The sequence below is a fragment of the Penicillium alfredii genome (assembly GCF_028826965.1).
Source record: "Penicillium alfredii strain IBT 34128 chromosome Unknown utg000011l_segment0_segment0, whole genome shotgun sequence".
Classification (NCBI taxonomy): Eukaryota; Fungi; Ascomycota; class Eurotiomycetes; order Eurotiales; family Aspergillaceae; genus Penicillium; species Penicillium alfredii.
In genome coordinates this window covers 1,389,153-1,411,635 of record NW_026622708.1, presented here as the reverse complement: position 1 = coordinate 1,411,635, position 22,483 = coordinate 1,389,153, and the positions used below count along the sequence as shown (strand labels likewise).

Below are 22,483 nucleotides of genomic sequence, written 5' to 3'. Positions count from 1 at the left end.
TTCTGCTTGTTGGTATATATACGAATTTTGAACGATGTCTGCTTATTTTTTTCTTTTCGATGTAAATTTTCGATATTTGATGAAACCAAATCTTCCACTCCATCCAATTTGCCCTGTTTTCTACTCATCCATGTGGTATCCAGCCAAAGCTTTGCGTGGTTGCTACCGAACTGAACGACAATATGATTCGACCAGGCCCTGAGATGAACCCTCTATTTCCAGTTGAGGTGATTCTACTTTGGTCCTTCTTGTTCCTGAAAGGTCAATTACTGACTTTAGTTTTGATTTTTGACAGTTGGCGATCTACCTCGAGTGTACACGGGGGAGCCAAGATATAGATCCGACTGGCGGTTCGTTCAACCAAGCATAACAAGCCCCAAGACAAAGAAATATTGCGACAAAGGACATTCCAGTTGATCCATTGTACTCCCAGATCTAAACATACCATGCCAACAAACCCCCCCCCTAGTCTTTCAGCCCCAAAAAACAGGGCGATGTATGCCCAACGTCCACCGCCATTTTCTCCACATTCTTTCCCGGGCATCCACGACTCTTTCCCGAGATGACATCTTCCTTTGGATATTCAAACTTCACCCCCCTATTCCTTATGTGTTTTTTTTGGGGTTCTCTGCCTCGGTAGAATACATAATTAATTAATATAACTTCTAATCTCGACCATGACCCGCCAGTCTAGTATCGACCTCGCCTCGCCCGACCGGCCCTTTGACAACATCATCAACTTCCGCGACGTTGGTCGGTCGGTTAATCAATTCTGCGGCGCGCAGTGAGTGAGATCCTTAATTGACAAGATTTGAAATTCCAAATCCTACTCAAGCATCCATGCTAATGGTCGTCCCAGGATCTTGCAAGAAAGTGTTCTCTTCCGCAGTGCCAGGGTAACACCTCCCCCTTCCCCCCGCAACCAAGGGACTAGGCAGAGAGATCCGAAGGCTGAACATTGTTTCCCTTAGCTCGACGATGCCTCGGAGCGAGATACGCGACGCCTCACTGAGGAGCTGCACATCTCTACGGTGATTGATTTGCGATCTCAGTGCGTTTCTCCCGCTCCTTAACTGTTCATGCGTTGTCGAGAGACCCGGCGTGGACTCATGTTTCTCTCTCTTTCTCTCTCTTTTAGGACCGAGCACCAAATGGCTACCCGCAAACGCCGTGCAGAGAATGCTTCATCAGATGATGATTTCCCGGAGAAGCCTGTTACTCCCGGGGCAGACGAGCATATCTTGTCGATCCCTGGAGCCCAGTGCACCCGGATTAGTCTTACGGGCAAAGGGTTTGAACGGGCATTGTTGTGGAGGCTAGACTGGGTGAATTATTTGTATGTTCCCCCTTCTTTTCCTTCTATATACTCAAGACATTTGTATACGCCAAAGAAGATATCCATGTTCATATCATATCTACAAAAGAACAACCCAAAGCTAACCCAATCCAACCCCAAACCAGCAAAGTCCTCGGCCTTGCAGTAACAGGGTACCGCCCCGACGCAGTACGCCTCATCGGCGAGCAAGTCATGCAGCCACGCGGCCTCACAGGGCTCGCCCAGGACACGCTGGACGCCAGCACCAGCGAGCTGCGCACGGTGTTTGAGCTGCTCGCCCGCGACGATACCTACCCGGCCCTGGTGCACTGCACGCAGGGCAAGGACCGCACGGGCCTGGTGGTGCTGATGCTGCTGCTGCTGGCGGGCGAGTCGGTGCCCGAGGCCGCCATGACCGACGACTATGTGCGCTCGGAACTGGAGCTCGTCCCCGAGTTTGAGGAGCGCATGCGTGAGATTCGTGCCCTGGGTCTCGGCGAGGACTACACGCGCTGTCCGCCGGGCTTTGTCGCTGCCACCACCCGGTATCTTGCTGATCGCTATGGCGGCGTGCGCGAGTATCTCGCTGGGATTGGGGTCCCGTCGGAGATGCAGGAGCGTATTCGGCGCAAGTTGCTGGTGTAAACGCATTGGGATGGTATGAGCGGCTTTGCGGGCGGTTTTTTTTTTTTTTTTTTTTTTTTTGCTTTGCTTTGTATGTGTACTTTGCTATGGGAAATGTAGATACGATCATGACTGGGGCCCGGGTTGGGATTGACCTCGGGAGGGAAAGCCTCAGGGACATACGCAAAAGACAAAGGAGATCCTTGTCGAACTATCTTGGATAGAATTAATGTACAAATCACCATGCCAATCCCCATAATATCCACAAATGACCCTTTCCCTCTAAAAAAAAAACAAAACACCGAGGGGAAGGGAACGATGGCCCAGGTATCACAGCAAAAATGTCACCAATATAACATGCACTAAATCACATGGTCTTCATGAGTGCGTATAAACAGATCGCACATCCCTTGAATATGACACAAAAAGGAGAAGAAAGATAAACATCGACATCTTGTCTAGAAATGCGCGCCGCGGTAGTGGTTCGGGCCCGTCGAATCGGTCGTCAGGGGTTCTTCCAGGGACATGCCGCCGTGTGGCGCATTGGGTCCCTCGTGCGCCATCTCTAGACGCTTTTCACCCTGCGGCAGATGCGTGCGGGTGCGGACGGATGGCAACAAGTCCACCACGAAGGACAGGACGTATCCGGTGAAAACGAAGGCAATCACCCACTCGAGAATGGCTCCGGGGTCCTTCTTGGCGCGGTCTTGGCTCTGCATGCAGATACCAAAGCCAATGGCCAAACCAATCTCGATCACGATGAAGAAGAGCTTGATGATAAAGCTGGCTATCAGGATGCGATGTTGCGAGCGGTAGAAGATGCCAAGGCGCAGATACTCGGCGCAGATCAAGATTGCGCTGATGATATATCCAACCCTGGAAGTACCGATGTCACTGGTTAGCTGCATGCGGGGTTTTGGGGCTGTTTAGGGGGTCACTCACAGGAACATGATCAAAAAGCCATCGTGCATGTGAGGGTGGCGGTACGTATCAAAGATCGACAGCAGAATGAGTCCGGCAGCTCCGGCAATAGAGAAGAAAATGGACCCGATGGCGCAGGCCTTGTCGAATAAACCCTTGTTCGGCACCAGCTGACCGGCGTGTCGAAGCCATCGCTCCGACAAGAAGGCCAAGTCCAGGAAGACCACGGTGATTACGCTGCCGGTGATGAAGAGCGGTTTCAGACCGTACGCGCCCACATCCGAAATATAACTGTCACCCGTGTCAGCAGTCAGCGCCCATTTGGTTGGTTTAGAGATCCGTAGACATACGCAATAGTCTGTCCTTTCTCCATGCTGGGATAGTTCGGCTCGTTTTCACGGGCGGCCCAGACCACAAGCATGGCAATCAACATCGCTGGAAGAAGCTGGTTAGGCGTCGCTAAGGTATTCTGGGGCATGGAGAATCCTTACCAACCCACATGCAGGCCGATATGAGCGGGAACACCCAAAACGAAATAATCCACATGGTGTCGAGTCTATGCGCGTCTATTTCTCAATGCAATGAAACGAAGGAATGTGGCCCTGGAAAAAGGAAAGAAAAGATAAAAGAGCGATGTTGCGGCCGAGTCTGCACGATATTCGCTGTCAGCGGCTGTTCTCACGATCCCGGCGCTTCCGCGCGATGGAGTCAACATGTCAATAGCACAACTCACCCGACTGGGATATTTATGATCGACCGCATTCCAGGAGGTCCAAGGATGCCGCTAAAAAATGATCGACCGGGAGGCGTGAACACACAAAAAGTAAAAAAAGAAAAAAAAAGATATTTGGGAAATTCAAAGGGGAAGATGTGGTTCTAGTGGCGGATGGCCAAAAAACCCACTATTGGATGAGCCGATTCAGGGGGAGTGGGATGGGAGTGGGATGAAGGGGATATGAAGAGGGATATGAGGGATATGAAGGATATGAAGGATATGAATGAAAAGACCCAAGATCTCCCAGCGCAAAAACAAGGCAAGGAATGGAGATCGCAAGGGCTTTAATGAATTCTCTAGTTTCCTCGACGTCATCACTGCCCGGCCCCACTTGGCTTCATAATCGCAGCACAAATTCTCTCGGGGTATTCCATGGGTCTATATAGCCCCAGCAAAAAGAAATAAAAAACAAGTCTACCCAAGAACGCCCTTTAAAAAAAAAGGAGAAGATCAAAGGCCCGAAAACAGATAGACGCAAAAGAGAGCAATCCTGAGAGAGACACACATTCCTCACCGACGGGCCCGCCAACTGCCCCGGCTGCCTCCAGAAACAGTGCGCTTCTGGAGGCCCGGCGGACCCTGGCGCTCCACTGGCACAACCTGCACCTCCCCATCATCTTCACTACTTTCCGTTTCCTCCTCTTCTTCGCTGGAGACGTCTGACTCGGTCTCGGACTGGGCCGGTGGGCCTCCCCGGAATGGCGCACCCGAGGGGCGTCCATCCAGGGGAGATCGATGCTGGGCCGGGTAGGGCGTTTCCCCAGAGGGATAGCTCATCCGGCCCGTGGGTCCTGACCGATGATCAGTGGGAGGCTGCGGCGGGTATGGGGCCTGATCCATGTAGGGTGCCATCTGCACGGGCTTGTAGTAGGGCGGTGCCCATTGCGGATCATCGGGCAGTGGTCGTGGATACATCGCGTGCTGATGCATCGACTGTGGACGATTATTGGGAGGAAAGGGTGGGTAGGACGGCCGCAGTGGTGAATTGGACTGCTGGGGTCGGAGGGATTGAGTAGTCGGAGTCCGCGGACGATGACCAGATGACGAGCTGGACGGCCGGCCACCAGGGCCCCGAGACCACGAGCTGTGGGCGTCAGGCGCAAAGTGTGGATATGGCCCGGATTGCTCAAGGGGAGCCCCCGATCCATTTCGCCGCGACCCCGGCCGGCCCGCTGTCGGTGTGGTAGGGCTCCCGGGGTGTTTTGGCCGCCGTCCATTGTCTGTCTGCAGACGCCTCCGCTCCAGGGCATCCAGCTCGCGTTGTGACAGCCGGACATTCTTCTTTCCCAGCATCTGCGCGCGACGAATCCGCCCCAGTGCCTTTTCCACCAATTGATCTTCTTTGTCCCGCATGGCCAGTTGAACCGCATAGGCCACCGTGCTATCCTCGTGGTCGTAAATATCGTAATCGCCCCCTCCACTGATTCGGCCTCGTCGGTCAGATCCTCGTAGTCCCGCCGACGCGGCCCCCGGCCCCCATACTCCAGCTGGCGCATGTATGACACGCGGCCACTCCGCAGCATCTCCCGCTCGTACTCGTCGTGCTCCTCATCACTTTCAATCTCCTCCACCCGTGCAATCTCATCCCACTCCCGCCCCCTGGTGTGTCTCCCCATTCGTGCCCCCGGTGGTCTTCCCCATCGGGGCATATCGAAAGGAGCTCGCGGCCGACCACCTAGACCGCCTCCTCGGAAAAAGCATTTTCGATTGGTTTATCCATCAATGCAGCGTGGCCGAACACAGACACGCCTGTCGCACCGATCAGCCACAGGGCCGTAGAAATCGGCGATGCCCAGATACCCAGGGGCAAGCCAACGATCAGCAGTCCGGTGTAGAGCTGCGAAGTGTTGAAGCGGGCAAAACCCAGGTCCAGATCGCGACCGTTGAGCTTGCCAATCCCGTAGAGACCACAGCTGACGAAGATGATGACAAAGAGTAGCAGCGCGTTCGACAACAAGCTGTAGATGCTGAGCATGATAAACACGACGGCATAGTTGCTGGAGAAGTAGGACAGGTTGTAGTTGACCCGGCTTTGAACCTCACCGAAGTTGTTGGGCTTCGAGACGCGCTTGATGTCCAGGAATTCCGAGACAGGTCGAAGGTTGGCGAACCGGGTGCTCAGAGACTGGCTGCGAAGGTTGTTGAAGCGGTCGCCAAAGCGCGACGTAATGGCGTCGATGGGGATTTGGATAGCCATGGCGAATTGGAAGGAATTCAAGATGGGGGGTGGGGGGGGAAGAGATGAAGATGGAAATGGCGGAATGGAGAGTGGAGAGAAGAGAAGACAAAGAGACGCTCGTGTGAGACAAGTGAAGGCACCTTTTTTTTTTTGCCTGGGGCTTTTTCCCCCTTTCGATGTTAGTCAAGCCCCAGCTGGTTTCGCCCCTGAACCAGTGAGCGAGTCAGAAGTGTCGAGTTCTGGGAATAATCATGGTCTCTCAGGTCTTGTCAGGCTTGGGATTGACCTAAGAATAGCCCCGGATCATGCCAGATGTTTTGTTTGCGGAAACCTCAGCCCAAGTCCACAGGGCGTGGGGGAGAAGATGAGAACACCCTGGAGTTCTCAATTTCTGCATCTACTGTCTATATATATATATATATTAATATATTCTATTCTATATTATAATTACTGTATATTCCCATATATGATCTGTGATATGTGCCCTCGAGAATGCCTCCATTGGGCCACGTCGAGATGCGCAAGTGGATCACGTCGTGACCGCTTTTTTTCGTGCTTGATCCGGCATCCCTCTCTGCTCATTCGTTCCTCTTTCCCCATTGTGTTGCTGGGCTTTGCGGTATTGACCGCTCCATTGTCATCATGAAGCCCTTTGCTTTCTCTCTGTGTTTCCTCTTTGTGGGTCTGGTCGCTGCTTGGTCTAAAGAAGGTGTGTTGTTGCCCCATGGCCCAAAAAGCACACATTTGTTGACTAACCCTTTTCCCTCCCCGTAGACTACGAGATCTTTCGTCTGCGAGATGAACTGGCCATAAGTGAAGGTCCTGATGTGACTTTCTACGGTACGAGAACCTTCCCATGAGCTCCAATGCTGCGAGACTAATATCTGTTCTCGAATCCAGACTTTCTCGAGATCCGCCCGAATGCCAACCTGGAGCAGATTACCAAGGCCTACCGCAAGAAGTCCCGCGTTTTGCACCCGGATAAGGCCAAGCGGGCTTTCATTGCCAACCACTCCAAGGACAAGAGCAAGAGCAAGGCTACGAAGTCCGGGGTCCATGTTTCCTCCGGCCCATCCAAGCGGGAAATCGACGCGGCAGTGAAAACAGCCCACGCCCGCTCTGCGCGGTTGAACCTTGTTGCCAATATTCTGCGTGGTCCCAATCGTGAGCGTTACGACCACTTTCTGAAGCATGGATTCCCTCGCTGGAAGGGCACGGGATACTATTACTCGCGGTTTCGCCCCGGCCTGGGCTCTGTTCTGGCCGGGCTGTTTCTAGTTTTCGGTGGTGGTGCACACTATGCCGCCCTGATTCTGGGATGGAAACGCCAGCGCGAGTTCGTCGACCGGTACATTCGCCAGGCTCGCCGTGCGGCATGGGGTGATGAATTGGGTGTGCGAGGTATCCCGGGGGTTGACTCGCTGGGTGCAACCGCTCCTGCTTCGGCCCCCGATGGTGAGGCCGGAGCGGTGGCGATGACTCGTCGTCAGAAGCGCATGATGGATCGGGAAAACCGCAAGGAAAGCCGCAAGGCACCGCGGGCGACCGCACGCAGCTCCGGCACGTCCACACCCACGGAAGGCGGTGCCCCCACCGGCGAACGGAAGCGGGTTGTCGCAGAGAATGGCAAGGTGCTGATTGTCGATTCTGTCGGCAACGTGTTTCTGGAGGAGGACACTGAGGACGACGGTCGTCAGGAGTTCCTGTTGGACGTCGACGAGATTCAGCGCCCTACTCTTCGGGACACGGTCCTGTGCAAGCTCCCGGTTTGGTGCTTCCACAGGACTGTCGGTCGAGTGCTGGGAACTTCGGTCGTGGACGAAGAGGTGGACTCTCCGGAGCCCGTGGTGCCGTTGGTCGATGAGCCCGTTGAGGCTTCCTTGAACGGTGGATCCTCGAGGAGACGCAACAAACGTTCTCAACGATCGTAATCCACATTGGAGACAAGGAAGTGTGCGATTGGGCACTTTTTGAGCCGTGATCGCTGGGTTTCTCGCTTCAAAAAAAAAGTACTTCTTATCTATAGACAGGAGAAGCGAGTTACTCGAGTGGAGATTAAACTGTACACATACAATGGTTTGAAATCAAAAGGCTTTAATGAGGCAAAATAGCAAAACAAGAGACTGATAGGCTGTAATAAGCTCGTTTGGTTACAGAAACGCTCCTTCAGCGGGTCCTGTAGTCTGCCAGTGAGGTGAAGACACAAAGTCCCTGATGTGTGGCAGTCCAACGGGGCCAACATGCACATTGGGCACCGACACTCCACTATAGCATATAAATAGGGGAGCATACCCCCCCTCAAGGAATTGGCAGAACGCAATTTCTCTTATACGAAAACATAATTGATTCTATCGAATCCCAGCGAGCCTCCAAATACAGGACATACAGCGTGACAGAGTTGGAACAGTAGGAAAATCATGAGCAATCGAGAGCGAAGACGAGCTCGGGGGAATACATCATGAACGGTCGTTATGAGTTGGGGTCCTTGATATCTTGTGGAACAAATCGTGTGGCTTCAATCAATGTCGGGACCAGGGGGATGCGCATGTCGTCTTAGGCGAACATCTTGGCCAAGCCCACCAAGCCATTGACACTATCCGACAGCCCCTTGCCATCCATGTCCCCGAACCCGCCGCGGCCGGTGCTCGGGGCGCTTCCACCGAGGGCATGGAGAACCCCTGGGGGCAGACGCAGTCCCACCATGGCGAGCAACTTGGGCAGAACCCCACTGGTTAAGAGCGGCAGGATGACGAGCATGAACACTTTGATGGGGTGCTCTCGAGCGTAGCGGTAGATGTCACGGAACAGACGCTTGATGGAGCGGATCAAGCGCTGTACAAAGCCCTCGCGAGGCCGAGCTCGGCGGGAGGAGGAAGAGAAGGAAGAGAAGACCGAAGGACTGGATCGGCCTCCACCTCCACCTCCCCGACCCCCAAGACTGAAGATGGACGAGGCCGAGTGTCGGGGATGGTGGGTTGAGTAGCCGGATTTGCGGGTGGGTGAACGGCGGCGCACGTAGTAATACGAGGATGACGAGGAGCGTCCGTCAAACCAACCCATTTTTCCCTGTTCTGTCTTTGCGGGTACTTTCGCCTGCTCTTCAAGACCGCTCTCTCTGCGTCGAACAACTGGTCCCAATCCCGACGGATGGTTGGTACAAAAGAAAGCTTAGATGTCCAGGTTCTTGGGGAATTCTGTTGAGGGCCCCTTGAGAATTTTTTTCCCTTTGGCGTGTGTGGCAACTCCAGAGAAACGACAGATGCAGGTCAGCCGCTAAGAGCTGCAATGCGCAAATTCAAGTCGATGCCGTGTGCATTCGCTCCACCGATTTACGCTGCAGGCAGAATTTGAAAAATTTGACAGTTTAAGTAAAAGGGCAGAGTCGACCTCTAGAGAAGATTTGAATTGAAGGTCTCAGGGGGGACACGAATGAACGGTGCCCTGGGACACCTGTGTAGCTCGTAGGTGGAATTCGGTGGCTGGGGAGCCCTCGAGTACTAGGTACAATATTGTAAGCGGGGTAACTGACCTACCAGAAGGTACCGGGTACCTGACAACCTCCCGGGTGGAAAGGAGACCCAAAATAGGTAATATGCCTCAGGCTACAACGACGTCACCTGCTCAGCCGCGTCGATCTACTTCGGTGAATTCGCCAGGTTTCTTGATTTCCGTTTCTTGTCCACCAAACCATGTCGAGTATGTTGATTGTGAAACTTGTACAGTCTTTCTGCTTTGAGACATTATTAACTTGACTCAACTAAACCAAAGGTCCCGACTATTGTTCGTCTCCCCGACGCCCAAAACCAAATCAGCCCCTCGCCTTGACTAACGGTGGTTTCAGACAAAATCCTCGGCGTGTCCCGCGATGCCACCCAGCAACAGATTCGCAGCGCTTACAAGCGGTAAACACCTGGTGACTGTACTCTGTCCGATCCTCCCTATTAACTGAGACTGCGCAGAGAATCTCTGAAATCCCACCCGGACCGAGTGCCGGCCGACTCACCTGAACGCCCTACGCGAACCCGGAAATTCCAGGAGATTAATGATGCCTACTATACCCTGTCCGATCCTGCGCGCCGGCGGGAGTACGACGCCGCTCGGCAGTACGAAGAGACAGAAGCGGAGGTAGACGAAGAAGTGCCTTCTGGCGGCGCGGCGGGATTCTCATGGTCCAATTTCGCATTTGGAGGAGACCGCAATGAGCGCGATTCGAGCCAATTCGGGTCTGTGTTTGAAGAGATGCTGCGCGAAGAGGGGCTTGCCGAGGAGGACGATACCCAGGGCCAAAGACGCACCCGCCCCACCTCTCGGTTTTGGTCGATGGTCGGGGGTATCAGTGGTGGTGCGCTGGGATTCATCGTGGGCAATTTCCCCGGAGCTTTAGCTGGTGCTGTGGCAGGGAATCGTCTGGGTGCTGTCCGCGACGCCAAGGGGAAAAGTGTCTATGAGGTTTTCTTGGACCTTCCCCAGCCAGATCGGACACGACTCTTGAGTGAGCTGGCTGCCAAGGTATTCCAGTCCACGATGGGACGCTAGCTCTTTTCTTATTCTGGAGTTTTCTGGAGTTTGGATGGTTGCGTGGGCGTTGGAGATGAAGTCCCTCCACTGGATGAGCTGGCTTGAGTAGTATATTAGATGGCATGACGGTTGCCACTCGGGGAATTGTGTACATAGATAGCACTAAATGTACCTAATGCATTACCTATAGTCTCGGTCTTCGAGTGTCGATATCGTCCCTCTATAGTTTCCTTATCGATAAGAGCTACTGTGTCCTGGAGAGAAGTCCGATGCATTTCATAGAGTGGGACCAGGATAGGTCATAATGGATAACAAGAATTAGAGTATCGTAGACATGTTCTCATCCAATTTATATACTGCGATTATCGAGAAATCAACGTCGAGAGAGACTTTGGCCAAGTCAACCAGGCAGGGGCCTCTAGATGCCTCTCACCGCTTGCGGCCAAAAATGACCCCGCAGGTGTATGTTTATCGCGTCCCCTGGCTTTTCTCTCTGTTCCATTCTCTCCCAATTGTCCTCCAAGCACTCCACCATGGCAACTGAAGCTGCAAGTGTCTATCCCTCCTTGGGGGACCGTCCTATCAAGAAAACAGTGTGCCTCTTTGATGTTGACGAAACTCTCACCCCCGCAAGAGCAGTAAGTTGCAGCGCTGATCTGGCACTAGCGGGTTACTGACCATTTTTCCCCTGCAGAGTGTTCAGCCAGAAATGCTCGAGCTCCTCTCTCAATTGCGACACAAGTGTGCCATTGGATTTGTTCGTGTCTTCTCAGCGCATATATACTTTCATGCCTAACGGTCTCTAGGTTGGCGGATCGAATCTGGTGAAACAGCAAGAACAGCTCGGCACACCCTCCATCAATGTCACCACTCTTTTTGACTTCTGCTTTGCTGAAAATGGCCTCGTTGCCTACCGCCTGGGCAAGCCACTGTCTAGCAACAGCTTCATCCAGTGGCTCGGGGAGGACAAGTACCAGGAGTTGGTGGATTTCTGCCTCAAATACATTGCCAATGTGAAACTGCCCAGGAAGCGTGGCACCTTTATTGAGTTCCGAAATGGCATGGTCAACATCAGTCCCGTTGGGCGTAATGCCAGCCCTGAGGAGCGCAAAGAGTTCGAGGCGTACGTTTCCTATCCTTGCAATAGTGTTACTTGCTTAGGTAGCACAGTGTCCTGGGCTGGGATTTTTGACTGACTCCTATACTAGCTATGACAAGATACACAATATCCGAAAGGACCTTGTGGAAGCCTTGAAAAAGGAGTTCTCTGATTATGGTCTCACGTAAGTCTCAGTGGACTCACCACATCTCCTGGGATTATTGAGCACAAGACATTGATATCAAACTAGTTTCTCAATTGGTGGTCAGATTTCTTTCGACGTCTTCCCGACCGGGTGGGACAAGACGTATTGCCTGCAGCACATCGAGGCCGAGAAGGGCATCTCGGGTGTTGAGTACAAGACCATCCACTTCTTTGGAGACAAGACCTTCCCTGGTGGAAATGACCACGAAATCTATGCTGACCCTCGGACTATCGGCCATGCTGTCGATGGCCCTGCCGACACCATGAAGCAGCTGAAGGAGCTCTTCGGGCTATAGATGCCGGGTTCCATCGGGATATCCGAATACCATGAATGGATAGGGACCTGTGATAGTGCATACATGTGGAGTTTCAGCTATTTGCCTGGATTATGAAAGGGGGAAAAAGAAATAACCTTGATCTTAAAAACAAATGCCCTTGACCATTTATTTGTTTGGTGAAGTGTAGCATCACCGGGATTTTGCGGGGGGCAAGTGTCGATCCCGACTGTTAGTCATCCCAATTCTCTTCCTGCACATTCAAGGGAAGCTTCTCTTGCAGCCGATTCATCGCACTTGCAAACCTTTCTGATTTTCGACATGGCGTCCCAAAAACATGTCGCCGAGGTGCCGCGTAGCATCCTCCCCCGTCTCACTTGGAACGGCTCTTCACGTCCCACCGTCACCCCCTCGCACCCTCCCACACTTGCAACCAGACGACCACAGCCTCCACAAGGTTGGAGTCCCTTGAGTCGACAAATACACTCCCTCAGTACACCATATCAGCCCTCTCGAGTCGCCTCTGCATCAGGTCGTGATTTCCATTATGCATCTCCGGCTCGACGAACCTCTATATCTTCAACCACGGCGCGCCCGTCTGTGGAATCTCCCAGCAACCCGATCCGATATAACGGCGTCTATGTTGCGGTCTTCAAGACCGCCCAGCGCGCTTTTCACGCGACTCCTGCTCGGCCCCGCGATCACCATTTTGATACTCTGAAATTCGTGAAGCGGCTCCAGGCAGAAGGATTCAGCGAGGAACAGGCCGTGGCCATGATGCGCGTATTGAACGATATCATTCAAGAGTCTATCCAGAACCTGACCCGGACTATGGTTCTCCGAGAAGGTTAGTGATTTGGGCACTATTTGCACTGGTTTTACATCGCTAACCATCATCTCATAGACTCGGAGAGATCAACCTATACTCAAAAAGTGGATTTTGCCAAACTGCGCTCTGAGCTCCTCAATGCAGACTCAACTGAGGCACAGTTGACCCGATCGTCCCATGAGAAGATCGCAGCTGATCTTGCCAAGCTCAATTCACGCTTGCGCGACGAGATCGGGCGAACTCAGGCATCGGTACGCTTGGATCTGAACCTTGAAAAGGGCCGGATTCGCGAGGAAGCCAACGGTCAAGAAATGCGGATCAAGGAGACTGAAACACGAATTGAGCAGGAAGTTGCTGGACTGAGGGAGCGAGTTGAGGCTGTCAAGTTCTCGACCTTACAATGGCTTATGTATGTTCGCAGGTCAACTTCCTTGCTGCATCGACTTACGCTGACCTTTTTTTTTTCAGGGGTGTCTGTACCGGTACTGCTGCTTTGATTCTCGGTGCCTGGCGTCTGTTTATGTAAAATTTAGTGGGTTTTAACCCTCTTGTGCATGGGATATGGCGTGTTGTGATTTTTCTAGCTTACATGAGACTCGGGAGTCTCTGACCAAATCTTGTCTTTCGTATGTACAAGTGCTTCTCTACTTTTTCGGACCATACTTGGTCGTGGGAATGCTAGACTAATACAAATGCTGTTGCACTTTATATCATCGTTTCAAGCATACAATAGAGCGATTCCTACAGTAAGGCGGGAAAAGATGAAAAGAAATACAAATCTGGTCATATAGGCTAGTTTGGATTCAATTGAAAATTGTCGCACACAATTCGATGAAGGACCAAATTGATGTTATCGTGGAAGCGTTGCATCGCAGTGCCACTTGCCTCCACTCGGCATGTCGGACGACGTGCCTCTCCGTCCTTCTTGCAACTCCCAGACTTGAGATGGTCAATGACATATGACTTTCCTCACTCGGTGGACTGCTATCACTTGTTCTCCTTATATCTGCAGGGTGCAGATTGGTCTTTTTCAAGATTGAAGTGAGATAACAGTGAACATCCGACGCGATTAGCTCTGATTCAACGAGGCTTGCGCCTCGGGTCTTGTCCAGCAGTATGTCTCCAGGGCCTAGTAATTGGGCACTAGACTCCAAAGGCGAGACCAGCAAACCAAAGAAGACCAGATAGAGCTTGAATATCACTGCTTTCATGCTTCTGCTGTTGTATTGCGCACTGTTTCTCTCCGGGCACCTACCAACAGCGTCTTCGGTCCATTGGGGCTTAGGCTACAACCGCCAATCTCCTCTACAAGTCCCCAACCCAACTGGTCCGCAGGAAGTCTTCCAGGTGTATCATCCGGTATCCTTCACGTCCAAGGAAAGCCATGGCTGCAATACTGAGATATTGCTTATGGAACATGTCTTTGGTGCAAGTTATGGGAAGCCTTTCGTAGGTGAGGAGAATCGATTTGCTGTACGATAGCCTTGACCCCTGACACCTTTTTATCCAGGCAATTACCAGCCACCAGGTTGCGAATTTGACACTGTCGGGATCAACTTGACGGTCACTTCTCGCGGGCGGCAGTTTGACCGACTAGCGCTCATGTATCTCGGAGACACTGAAGTATTCCGGACTTCGACGGCCGAGCCCATGGCGGAGGGGATTGTCTGGACATATATCAAGGAGATTTCTCAATACAACGCCCTCTGAAAGGAGCCACAGAAGCTGATTTTTGATCTGGGCAACCTCATCAGTGACATTTATACCGGCTCATTCAATGTTACGCTGACAGCGCATTTTTCCTACCAAGAGAATGCGAGGACTGCCGATATAATCCTGCCAATTTCTGCAGCGAACTCGCTGTCAAATTCACCAAGCGCCTTTCATGTCCCTGGTGACAACACCACCGTTCAACACAGAATCCCGGCTGCAGTCTCTCGAGCCATCGTTTCCATCTCCGCATGGGGACAGTCTCAGGAAGAATTTTGGTGGTCGAATGGTTTTTCTCCTGACACCGAAGATTTTAAGAGCACGGTGGGTGAGCTTTCTGGGTTCTCACCCTTTCGGGAAATCCAGCTCTACATTGATGGAATCCTTGCCGGGGTGATCTGGCCATTCCCTGTCATCTTCACGGGGGGTGTAGCCCCGGGTTTCTGGCGTCCCATCGTTGGTATTGACTCCTTTGATCTTCGCCAACCCGAAATCGATATTTCCCCGTTCCTTCCGCTGCTCCAGGATGGCCAGGAACATTCTTTCGAGATTCATGTAAGGGGTTTGGACATCACTGCAGGTGGAATAGCTACCCTGTCCGATGCTGTGGGGTCGTATTGGGTTATTACAGGCAATATATTCTTGTTTATCGACGACAAGGATTCACCTGCACCACTTGTCATGAACCGGGAAAGCGAGGCTCCTCGGGTGAATGCGCCGACGCCCAGGTTCACCATAACTCGAAGCCTGGTCCAGAATCAAACTGGAGGGAATGAATCTCTGGCGTACTGTGTTGTTGCCGAAAGGTCTTTCAGTGCATCTTCACCGCGCCTCTCGTGGTCTCAGACATTGTCATTCGCCAACCACGGTATCTTCAATCAGCAAGGATGTAGCCAAGTCAACCAGCAACACACATCCGGGAATTTCAGCACCGTCGAACTTGAGGACAATTCCATATCAACCAGCACTTTGTTTGAATACCCGCTGGTTGTCAGCTCAACATATGGCACGACTGGAAACGAATTGACCATTGATGCCTGGATGGAAAGAGGACTCTATATCGAGGCAACAGGGGGTCCTGGTATCTCCACATACACTTTGACCTCTGGGCCATCACAGCTCCGCTCGAGTCAGTCCGGAACAGCGCACTATCAGTCAGTCAACGGCGGAAACTCAAGCTCGCAGGGTGATACTATGCATGATTTCGAGAGTCTCAGAAATGGGAAGTTGTATAAACGGTCTGTTCGAGCAGTCAATGGTGGCATGGCATACGACAGTGATCCCAACAGCAAGACTATGGGATCACCCTCTCATGGCCTGGATGGCTTGGGACGAGATAGCGTGAGAAGCATGTTGGGTCGAGGACCGCGGCATCTCAGCTAATGACCTTTACCTGATTTTTATTCTCCCGTAGAGACACTGTGTAGGAAACGCTTGAGTTTTATGGTACACAGCCTTGAGTCATAAAGGGTATTTACTTTATTCCCATAGCCACTTCGTGAGGCAATCTCTCCAAGAGTTGTCCTTCCAAAGTCGCTTACACCCTCACTCCTCCACTGGTACCTTCCTCTTGTTCAATTTACTATTACCTCGGTAGGCATTCTCGTTTTTCTTTTCTATCTCTCACTTCACGTGGATTTTGTTTGCTCTCATTCACCTATACCCTCTGCTATATCTTCCTCTTCCTCCTCTTCCTCTCCCCCACCTATCTCTTTCAATTCCCTGAGTACCTCCCTACACTTACCCAACCCTCTTGATCGACTTTCAAGTATCTTCAACTCTTTCTCCTCTCAAGGCAAGATGTCGAACGACAAAAAGGGAGCAACCAGTACTATCAGCCTGGAAAGAGCCCATCTAAAGGAGTGAGCTCTCAGACTCAGGCCAAAAAGGATGGATACTAACGGCAACAGGCTATTCAACTCCGGAAAACTGGCCGACATGACCATCTGCACTACTGATCAGGAATTTAAAGTGCACAAGGTAGTGCTTTGCATGAGATCCAAATATTTCTTCCGCATGTTCCAAGGAGAATGGGCTGTGATTTTTTCCCTGACATCTTGTCCAATTCACCACAAGACTAATCTTTAAATGGCAGGAGACCTTGGAACATGCGATTCACCTCACGGACGACCCGCGCGCCATCGAGGCCATGGTCCGCTCATTGTATGGGCTAGACTACGAAACTGCTGGCATTGGCATTTCCCCACTGCTTTTCAACGTCATGACGTATCAGATTGGGGACAAGTACGTTGTTCCCCATCTGAAACTTCAAGCCAGGGATAAATTCGAAGCTCTCCTTGCAAGAGACTGGGATGAGGAGCAATTCGCAATCGCAATCGCTGAGGCATACAAAACCACCCCACAAGAGGATCGAGGTCTTCGGGACCTCATTGTGGAAGTCTCGAATGAGCATATTGATCATTTGCGGCAGAAGGAGAGCTTTCGGAAAGTGCCCCTGTAGACCGTTGGCTTTGCTTTCGACCTTGCCTTGTTCCGGCTACCTGACCCCATTCATATTGAACTGGAAAATGTCACTTGCAAAATGTGCGGCATTGGTTGGTACTCGGCACCCGAAGTCATCCCGTCCTACTGTCCAGCATGTGGCGGAGAGGGCATCACAAGGTGTGACGGTGTGACAGGATGGATCTTCCGGCTGTTTTCGCCATGCATATGGATGATCCGACATCACCAGTTTTCCCCTGAATTTTTTTGGGTCGAGGGTGGGGGGGTGGTAATGCTAGACATCTGAAAGTGCAGTCAATCCAACTTGTTAGACTAGCTCAACTGCCCATCTCCACACGCCTACGATAGTAGGCCCGGATCAATACTCGGACCGAGGAATAACTCCTATCAGCACGTGACATGTATATGATAAGATAACCCTCCAGCTTTCGCATGGGCTTTCCAAGGTTCTTTTTCAATTCTCCGTGGCGAGAGCAGAACGCGCGAAGAAACCGGGAGCTCATTATGAGCTTTGTCGCGGAAGTCAATTTTACAGGTACTGTCTCTCCGTCTTTTGAGTTGTGCGTCTCGAGCTCAAATGCTGATCCCGTTCATTCTAGACGCTGTACCCCAGTCTCTGGCCACCCTCCTCGAACATGCTGAAGCGTCTACTGCCGATGGCCGTCCCACCAAGCGGCGCAAGGTTACCAAGCCAGGCAAAAATAGTCTGAGACAAAGCAATGGGATCTCGGCCACGGGAATCACTTTGGGCTACATTCCATTAGCGCGGTTGGCATTGCGCCTGGTAAGCCGCGACTTGATACCAAAACCCGAGGCACGTTAACTGACTATTTGCCACGTGTCTGAACAGAATTTCTCCCACCCCGCTCCGTCCAAAAGTAAAAATGATGATCGCGCTTCCTCAAACTCGCTCAGCTGGGTTCCTGTCTTCATAGAAGCCAGAGGTAATCGGCCACTTGATAACCCCCAGGACAATGCCTCCGAGCACGATACTTTCGATCGCGAAACATATTTGCTGGAACTGAGAACAGCAGATGAAGAAAAAAGAGAGGTCTTCTCGCACAAATTTGAGGACCCGCGGCTATTTGGTATACTCGAACAACTCAAGCATGCCAGTGCACTCGCCTCCGCAGATCGGCATTATAGCCGTGTCCCGGCTGTATGTTATCAGTCCACACTATTCCCACTTTCAGACAAGAAATGTTTCAACCTTGAGACAGTTGTTCTTTGGAAAGATTCTCTCGAGATTCCCGATCTAGCTCATCTACAAGATTCGGCTTTAGAAGTCTTCACAAAATACGTACTGCAGGAGAGTCTTGATCGCCCATCTGGTATTTCTCAGCAGCATGAACGCCGGGAGAAAATGCTGGGTTATTTTCGAGCCTGGTCCCCTCGACAATTCTACGATAGCGTTCATGTCCCCACGAACACGGAAGAAGCCTCGGCACACTTCAAATGCCCCGGTCTGGATTGTGAGCTTTTCCCCTTTCAAAGAAGAGCCGTTCGATGGCTATTGCAAAGAGAAGGAATGGAAATCCAGCAAGATGGAAGAGTGGTTCCTGTTCAGAAGTCCTTGAAAAATGGCATTCCGGCATCTTTCAAAGAAATGAAAGATGCCGATGGCCGCACGTGCTACTTCAGTCATCTTTTCATGACGGTCACCACGGATATCTCTCAATGGTATGATGCTGCAAATTATCTAAAGGGTGGGATTCTTGCAGAAGAAATGGGGCTGGGCAAAACGGTTGAGATGATCACCTTGATGAGTATGAACCGTCGACCATCTGTGGAGCCCGCACTCAAGCCCGACTTTGACGGATTGAGATTGTCTGGTGCTACGTTGATTATAACACCCCCTGCAATTCTCGAGCAATGGAAGCAGGAGCTGGAACAACATGCCCCAGCCCTGCGTGTCCACCATTATACTGGCATCAAGCGTGGACAAGAGCAGTCGGATGACATGATTGTGGGAGAGATTGCTGATTTCGATGTTGTTCTCACCACTTATCATGTCATCTCTCGAGAGATTCACTACGCGGGTGCCGCCCCGAAACGAAGTCTCCGCCATGAGAAGAGATTTGAGCCAAGGAAGACACCCTTAGTTCGCATCTCTTGGTGGCGCGTGTGTCTGGATGAAGCCCAGATGATTGAGAACGGAGTTAGCAATGCAGCCAAGGTGGCACGTTTAATCCCTCGACACAATGCCTGGGCTGTGACTGGGACACCGCTTCGCAGAAACATAGACGATCTTTTCGGTCTTTTGCTCTTTCTACATTATGGGCCATTCTGTTACTCCAATCCTCTGTGGAAAAGATTGTATTCGCGTTTTGGGCCGGTGTTGGTGAACATTATCAGTACCATTGCTCTTCGGCATAGCAAAGATCGAGTGCGCGATGAACTTCGGCTGCCCCCACAGAAGCGCGTTGTGATAACAACTCCATTCACTGCTGTGGAAGAGCAGCACTATGGACAACTGTTCGAGGAAATGTGTGAGCAATGCGGACTTGCTGCATCAGGTGCGCCTCTTCGGGGCGATTGGGATCCAGAAGACCCCGGCACTGTCGAGAGAATGCGGACTTGGTTGACGAGGCTCCGTCAGACCTGTCTTCATCCCGAGGTCAGTGGAAGCAATCGTCGTGCGTTGGGGGCAGGCAATGGCCCATTACGCACTGTGGACGAGGTTCTGGAAGTCATGATCGAGTCCACCGAGACAGCCATCCGCACTGAAGAGCGGGCATTTCTACTATCTCAACTGCGACGCGGTCAACTGCTGGAGAATGCGAAGCGCCGCCAAGAGGCTCTCGCCCTTTGGCAGAGAGCATTAGATCATGCTACAGAACTGGTTGAAGACAGCAGGCAGCAATTGCGCATTCAACGCCTTAAGACTCGGGGCGATGCTGTGGATGCCGGTGCTGCAGATGCCGATGCAGACGCCACAGATATAAACGATTTGAGCGATGACGAGACCGAAGAAGTAGACAAGAATAGTCGCATCGGCCAGTGTCGCCTGAAGCTACGGGCTGCCCTCGAGGTCCAGCACATTGCTGTGTTCTTCACGGCCAATGCATTCTACCAGATTAAGACCGACCCAAAGCTCACCGATGCCGAGTCTGACGAGTTCAAGGCCCTTGAGAAAAGGGAAGAGGATGGTTACGAGGCCGCGAAACTGATTCGTAAGGAGATGTTGACCGACATCTCTCGAAAAGTTGAGCGCTACATGAAAACCATCAAGGAAAAGACGCAAAGCAAGCAATTCGTGCAAATTCCGAAAATGAAGCCCTATCTCTACAGCAGAGGACTTGAGTCCTACCGTCTTCTCAACAAGTTTGAAGACCTTTGTACCGCGCTGAACGAACATGCCACGAAGTACAAGGAATGGCGTGACGTGATGATCAAGCTGGTTTCGCAATCCCTGATTGATCAGGAGGAGGATGCAGAGCTGGAAGGCAATGAATATGAACGGTCGACCAAACATCAAGATGAGATGTATGTCTATATGGAGGCTCTGCGCTCCATGTATGCTGATCGGCATGATGCTCTTACTGGCCAAAAGAACATTCTGATCTCTCACGAAGTCAAAGCTGGTATCATTCAGGCCCAGAAGGGCGAGGGCCCTTCTCCATCACTCTTCCTTTCAATCATGAATACCCGCAGTGAACTTATGCCTGATGCTCAGCTTGGGTCACTCCGTGGGATTGTGACTGAACTACGCAGCCTTGCCACATCGCTTGAGTGGCAAGCTAGCGGAGGAAGCTCACGCGCCCAGGCTGAGCTTGAGATGGTGTCGTTGGTTTTAAAGAATGCTGGTCAAATAAGCGCGGAGCAGTTGAAGGCTTCAGCCAACCTGGAGAGAGAGGTTGAGATGTTCCGCGACACGATGAACAACCGACTCGAGTATTATCGTCATCTGCAGCAAATCTCGGACACGGTCGCACCATACGATGAGGAAAGCGCTGGCAAGCCCTTGAATGATGCGCTTTTTGCTTCCAAGCTCAAGCAAGAGGAAGCTCTTGATGGGAAAATATCCTCTTTGAAATCCAAAAGACGGTATCTTATTCATCTGAGAGATGATTCCGGGTCAGAAAATAGTTCAAGGATTTGCATCATCTGCCAGTCGAGCTTTGAAGTTGGTGAGTATCGTCGTTTGGCCGATAGGCATAGCCATAGCCGTTCATCACTTACTATTTTGCAGGTCTTTTGACCGTGTGTGGCCACAAGTACTGTAAAGACTGCCTGGAGATGTGGTGGCGTCAACACCGAACTTGTCCGATGTGCAAGAAGCCCCTGAAGCTGAACGACTTTCACCAGATTACATACAAGCCACAGCAGCTGGTTGCTCAAGAAGAAGAGCAACCAGTCAAACTCGACCATGAGAAGCATTCCCAGAATGCTCTTTACAGTGACATCAGTTCGGGGGTGCTCCGGGAAATCAAAAACATACAGCTCAATGGCTCCTTCGGAACCAAGATCGATACTCTGGCACGCCACGTTATGTGGCTTCGAGAGCATGATCCTGGAGCCAAGTCCATTGTCTTTTCTCAGTACAGAAGCTTTTTGGCTGTCTTACAAAGGGCATTCTCTCGCTTTGGGGTCGTGAGTTGCAGTGTCGATACCGCAGGTGGCATTGAACGGTTCAAGAACAACCCAGCGGTATGCTATCTTTCGAGAATCTTACCCCCGGCGCAGATACTGACGATATGTCTTTTTAGATTGAGTGCTTTTTACTGCACGGCAAAGCCCAGTCGTCCGGTTTGACTTTGATCCACGCAACCCATGTTTTCCTGTGTGAGCCCTTAATCAACACCGCGATTGAGCTGCAGGCAATTGCCCGAGTGCATCGAATTGGCCAGCATCGCCCAACTACCGTGTGGATGTATCTAGTGTCTGGCACGGTGGAAGAGTCCATTTATGAGCTGTCGGTTGCTCGCCGACTTGCTCACATCATCGAGAAAGAGAAGCAAGATAAAAGAATACAATCGGCAGGTCCTCCGGGTGATGAAGCCGTGATCAATGGTCTTACCGAAACTGCTATCGACTCGGCCAATTCAATGGAAATCCAGGACGCAACCCTCACAAATTTGATGGCGAGTGGCTCATCGGGTGGAGAACTGGTGAAACAGGATGACTTATGGCAGTGTCTCTTTGGACACACCGTCCAGAAAGATGACGGTCGATCGACCGAGGCCGAGAGGGAGGTGGGCAGATTCTTGAGGGGGGAGGCTGCCGAGCAACGAAGAGAGTGAATCAAACGAACTATCACGGCTGTATATAGAGCACATGGCTACATTGCCGGACCTACCGGTGATGAATAACATCGATGGATGTTGTAAATAAGTAAAACTGGAAGTAAATCATATAAGTCGAGACGGGTACCTCGGGGCCTTGAAGCCTTGGAGCCTTGCAGGTGGTGTCTGGTTCGCTGACTAAAAGAATGACTCAGCACCTGTCCCTCCACCGGCCATATCAAGTGGACAAGCAGTTCCCGGCAAGATGACGCGAGTGTTGGTGCCTATCGTGAAGTCGGGCGCGGGGATCCTATAGAAAGCCGTGTTTTTGCCTTTTTCAATGGTC

At 51.7% G+C, this 22,483-nt stretch overlaps 12 protein-coding genes across 12 annotated transcripts; 8 read left to right on the top strand and 4 right to left on the bottom strand.

Annotated features, from left to right (window-relative positions):
- Positions 1 to 677: 677 nt before the first annotated feature.
- Positions 678 to 1,960, top strand: NUU61_008936 (tyrosine-protein phosphatase; the record flags this gene model as incomplete). The annotated part of the gene is made up of 5 exons (XM_056659461.1): positions 678 to 784; positions 860 to 896; positions 972 to 1,051; positions 1,139 to 1,336; positions 1,462 to 1,960. 5 exons carry the CDS (start codon positions 678 to 680, stop codon positions 1,958 to 1,960), a joined length of 921 nt encoding a protein of 306 aa, XP_056507754.1.
- Positions 1,961 to 2,397: 437 nt separating this feature from the next.
- On the bottom strand, positions 2,398 to 3,406 carry NUU61_008935 (Frag1/DRAM/Sfk1 family protein; the record flags this gene model as incomplete). The annotated part of the gene is made up of 4 exons (XM_056659460.1): positions 2,398 to 2,815; positions 2,882 to 3,151; positions 3,211 to 3,295; positions 3,352 to 3,406. 4 exons carry the CDS (start codon positions 3,404 to 3,406, stop codon positions 2,398 to 2,400), a joined length of 828 nt encoding a protein of 275 aa, XP_056507753.1.
- Positions 3,407 to 4,145: 739 nt separating this feature from the next.
- On the bottom strand, positions 4,146 to 5,284 carry NUU61_008934 (uncharacterized protein; the record flags this gene model as incomplete). The annotated part of the gene is made up of 2 exons (XM_056659459.1): positions 4,146 to 5,021; positions 5,057 to 5,284. The coding sequence occupies 2 exons, from the start codon at positions 5,282 to 5,284 to the stop codon at positions 4,146 to 4,148; spliced, it is 1,104 nt and encodes a 367-aa protein (XP_056507752.1).
- A 26-nt stretch (positions 5,285 to 5,310) lies between these two features.
- On the bottom strand, positions 5,311 to 5,832 carry NUU61_008933 (putative COPII vesicles protein Yip3; the record flags this gene model as incomplete). Its single annotated transcript, XM_056659458.1, has 1 exon — positions 5,311 to 5,832. The coding sequence occupies one exon, from the start codon at positions 5,830 to 5,832 to the stop codon at positions 5,311 to 5,313; it is 522 nt and encodes a 173-aa protein (XP_056507751.1).
- A 624-nt stretch (positions 5,833 to 6,456) lies between these two features.
- On the top strand, positions 6,457 to 7,745 carry NUU61_008932 (uncharacterized protein; the record flags this gene model as incomplete). The annotated part of the gene is made up of 3 exons (XM_056659457.1): positions 6,457 to 6,523; positions 6,589 to 6,654; positions 6,715 to 7,745. 3 exons carry the CDS (start codon positions 6,457 to 6,459, stop codon positions 7,743 to 7,745), a joined length of 1,164 nt encoding a protein of 387 aa, XP_056507750.1.
- A 622-nt stretch (positions 7,746 to 8,367) lies between these two features.
- Positions 8,368 to 8,874, bottom strand: NUU61_008931 (uncharacterized protein; the record flags this gene model as incomplete). Its single annotated transcript, XM_056659456.1, has 1 exon — positions 8,368 to 8,874. One exon carries the CDS (start codon positions 8,872 to 8,874, stop codon positions 8,368 to 8,370), a length of 507 nt encoding a protein of 168 aa, XP_056507749.1.
- Positions 8,875 to 9,503: 629 nt separating this feature from the next.
- Positions 9,504 to 10,350, top strand: NUU61_008930 (putative DnaJ chaperone (Caj1); the record flags this gene model as incomplete). Its single annotated transcript, XM_056659455.1, has 4 exons — positions 9,504 to 9,510; positions 9,583 to 9,594; positions 9,656 to 9,716; positions 9,774 to 10,350. The coding sequence occupies 4 exons, from the start codon at positions 9,504 to 9,506 to the stop codon at positions 10,348 to 10,350; spliced, it is 657 nt and encodes a 218-aa protein (XP_056507748.1).
- A 515-nt stretch (positions 10,351 to 10,865) lies between these two features.
- On the top strand, positions 10,866 to 11,931 carry sec53 (phosphomannomutase SEC53; the record flags this gene model as incomplete). The annotated part of the gene is made up of 5 exons (XM_056659454.1): positions 10,866 to 10,970; positions 11,027 to 11,089; positions 11,139 to 11,455; positions 11,541 to 11,615; positions 11,682 to 11,931. The coding sequence occupies 5 exons, from the start codon at positions 10,866 to 10,868 to the stop codon at positions 11,929 to 11,931; spliced, it is 810 nt and encodes a 269-aa protein (XP_056507747.1).
- Positions 11,932 to 12,231: 300 nt separating this feature from the next.
- NUU61_008928 (CCDC90 family protein) lies at positions 12,232 to 13,265 on the top strand (the record flags this gene model as incomplete). Its single annotated transcript, XM_056659453.1, has 3 exons — positions 12,232 to 12,757; positions 12,815 to 13,148; positions 13,208 to 13,265. 3 exons carry the CDS (start codon positions 12,232 to 12,234, stop codon positions 13,263 to 13,265), a joined length of 918 nt encoding a protein of 305 aa, XP_056507746.1.
- Positions 13,266 to 13,948: 683 nt separating this feature from the next.
- NUU61_008927 (uncharacterized protein) lies at positions 13,949 to 15,832 on the top strand (the record flags this gene model as incomplete). The annotated part of the gene is made up of 3 exons (XM_056659452.1): positions 13,949 to 14,192; positions 14,250 to 14,404; positions 14,453 to 15,832. The coding sequence occupies 3 exons, from the start codon at positions 13,949 to 13,951 to the stop codon at positions 15,830 to 15,832; spliced, it is 1,779 nt and encodes a 592-aa protein (XP_056507745.1).
- Positions 15,833 to 16,249: 417 nt separating this feature from the next.
- Positions 16,250 to 16,910, top strand: NUU61_008926 (BTB/POZ domain-containing protein; the record flags this gene model as incomplete). Its single annotated transcript, XM_056659451.1, has 3 exons — positions 16,250 to 16,311; positions 16,360 to 16,486; positions 16,545 to 16,910. 3 exons carry the CDS (start codon positions 16,250 to 16,252, stop codon positions 16,908 to 16,910), a joined length of 555 nt encoding a protein of 184 aa, XP_056507744.1.
- A 579-nt stretch (positions 16,911 to 17,489) lies between these two features.
- On the top strand, positions 17,490 to 22,155 carry NUU61_008925 (uncharacterized protein; the record flags this gene model as incomplete). Its single annotated transcript, XM_056659450.1, has 4 exons — positions 17,490 to 17,696; positions 17,763 to 21,042; positions 21,105 to 21,562; positions 21,622 to 22,155. The coding sequence occupies 4 exons, from the start codon at positions 17,490 to 17,492 to the stop codon at positions 22,153 to 22,155; spliced, it is 4,479 nt and encodes a 1,492-aa protein (XP_056507743.1).
- Between the last annotated feature and the right edge of the window lie 328 nt (positions 22,156 to 22,483).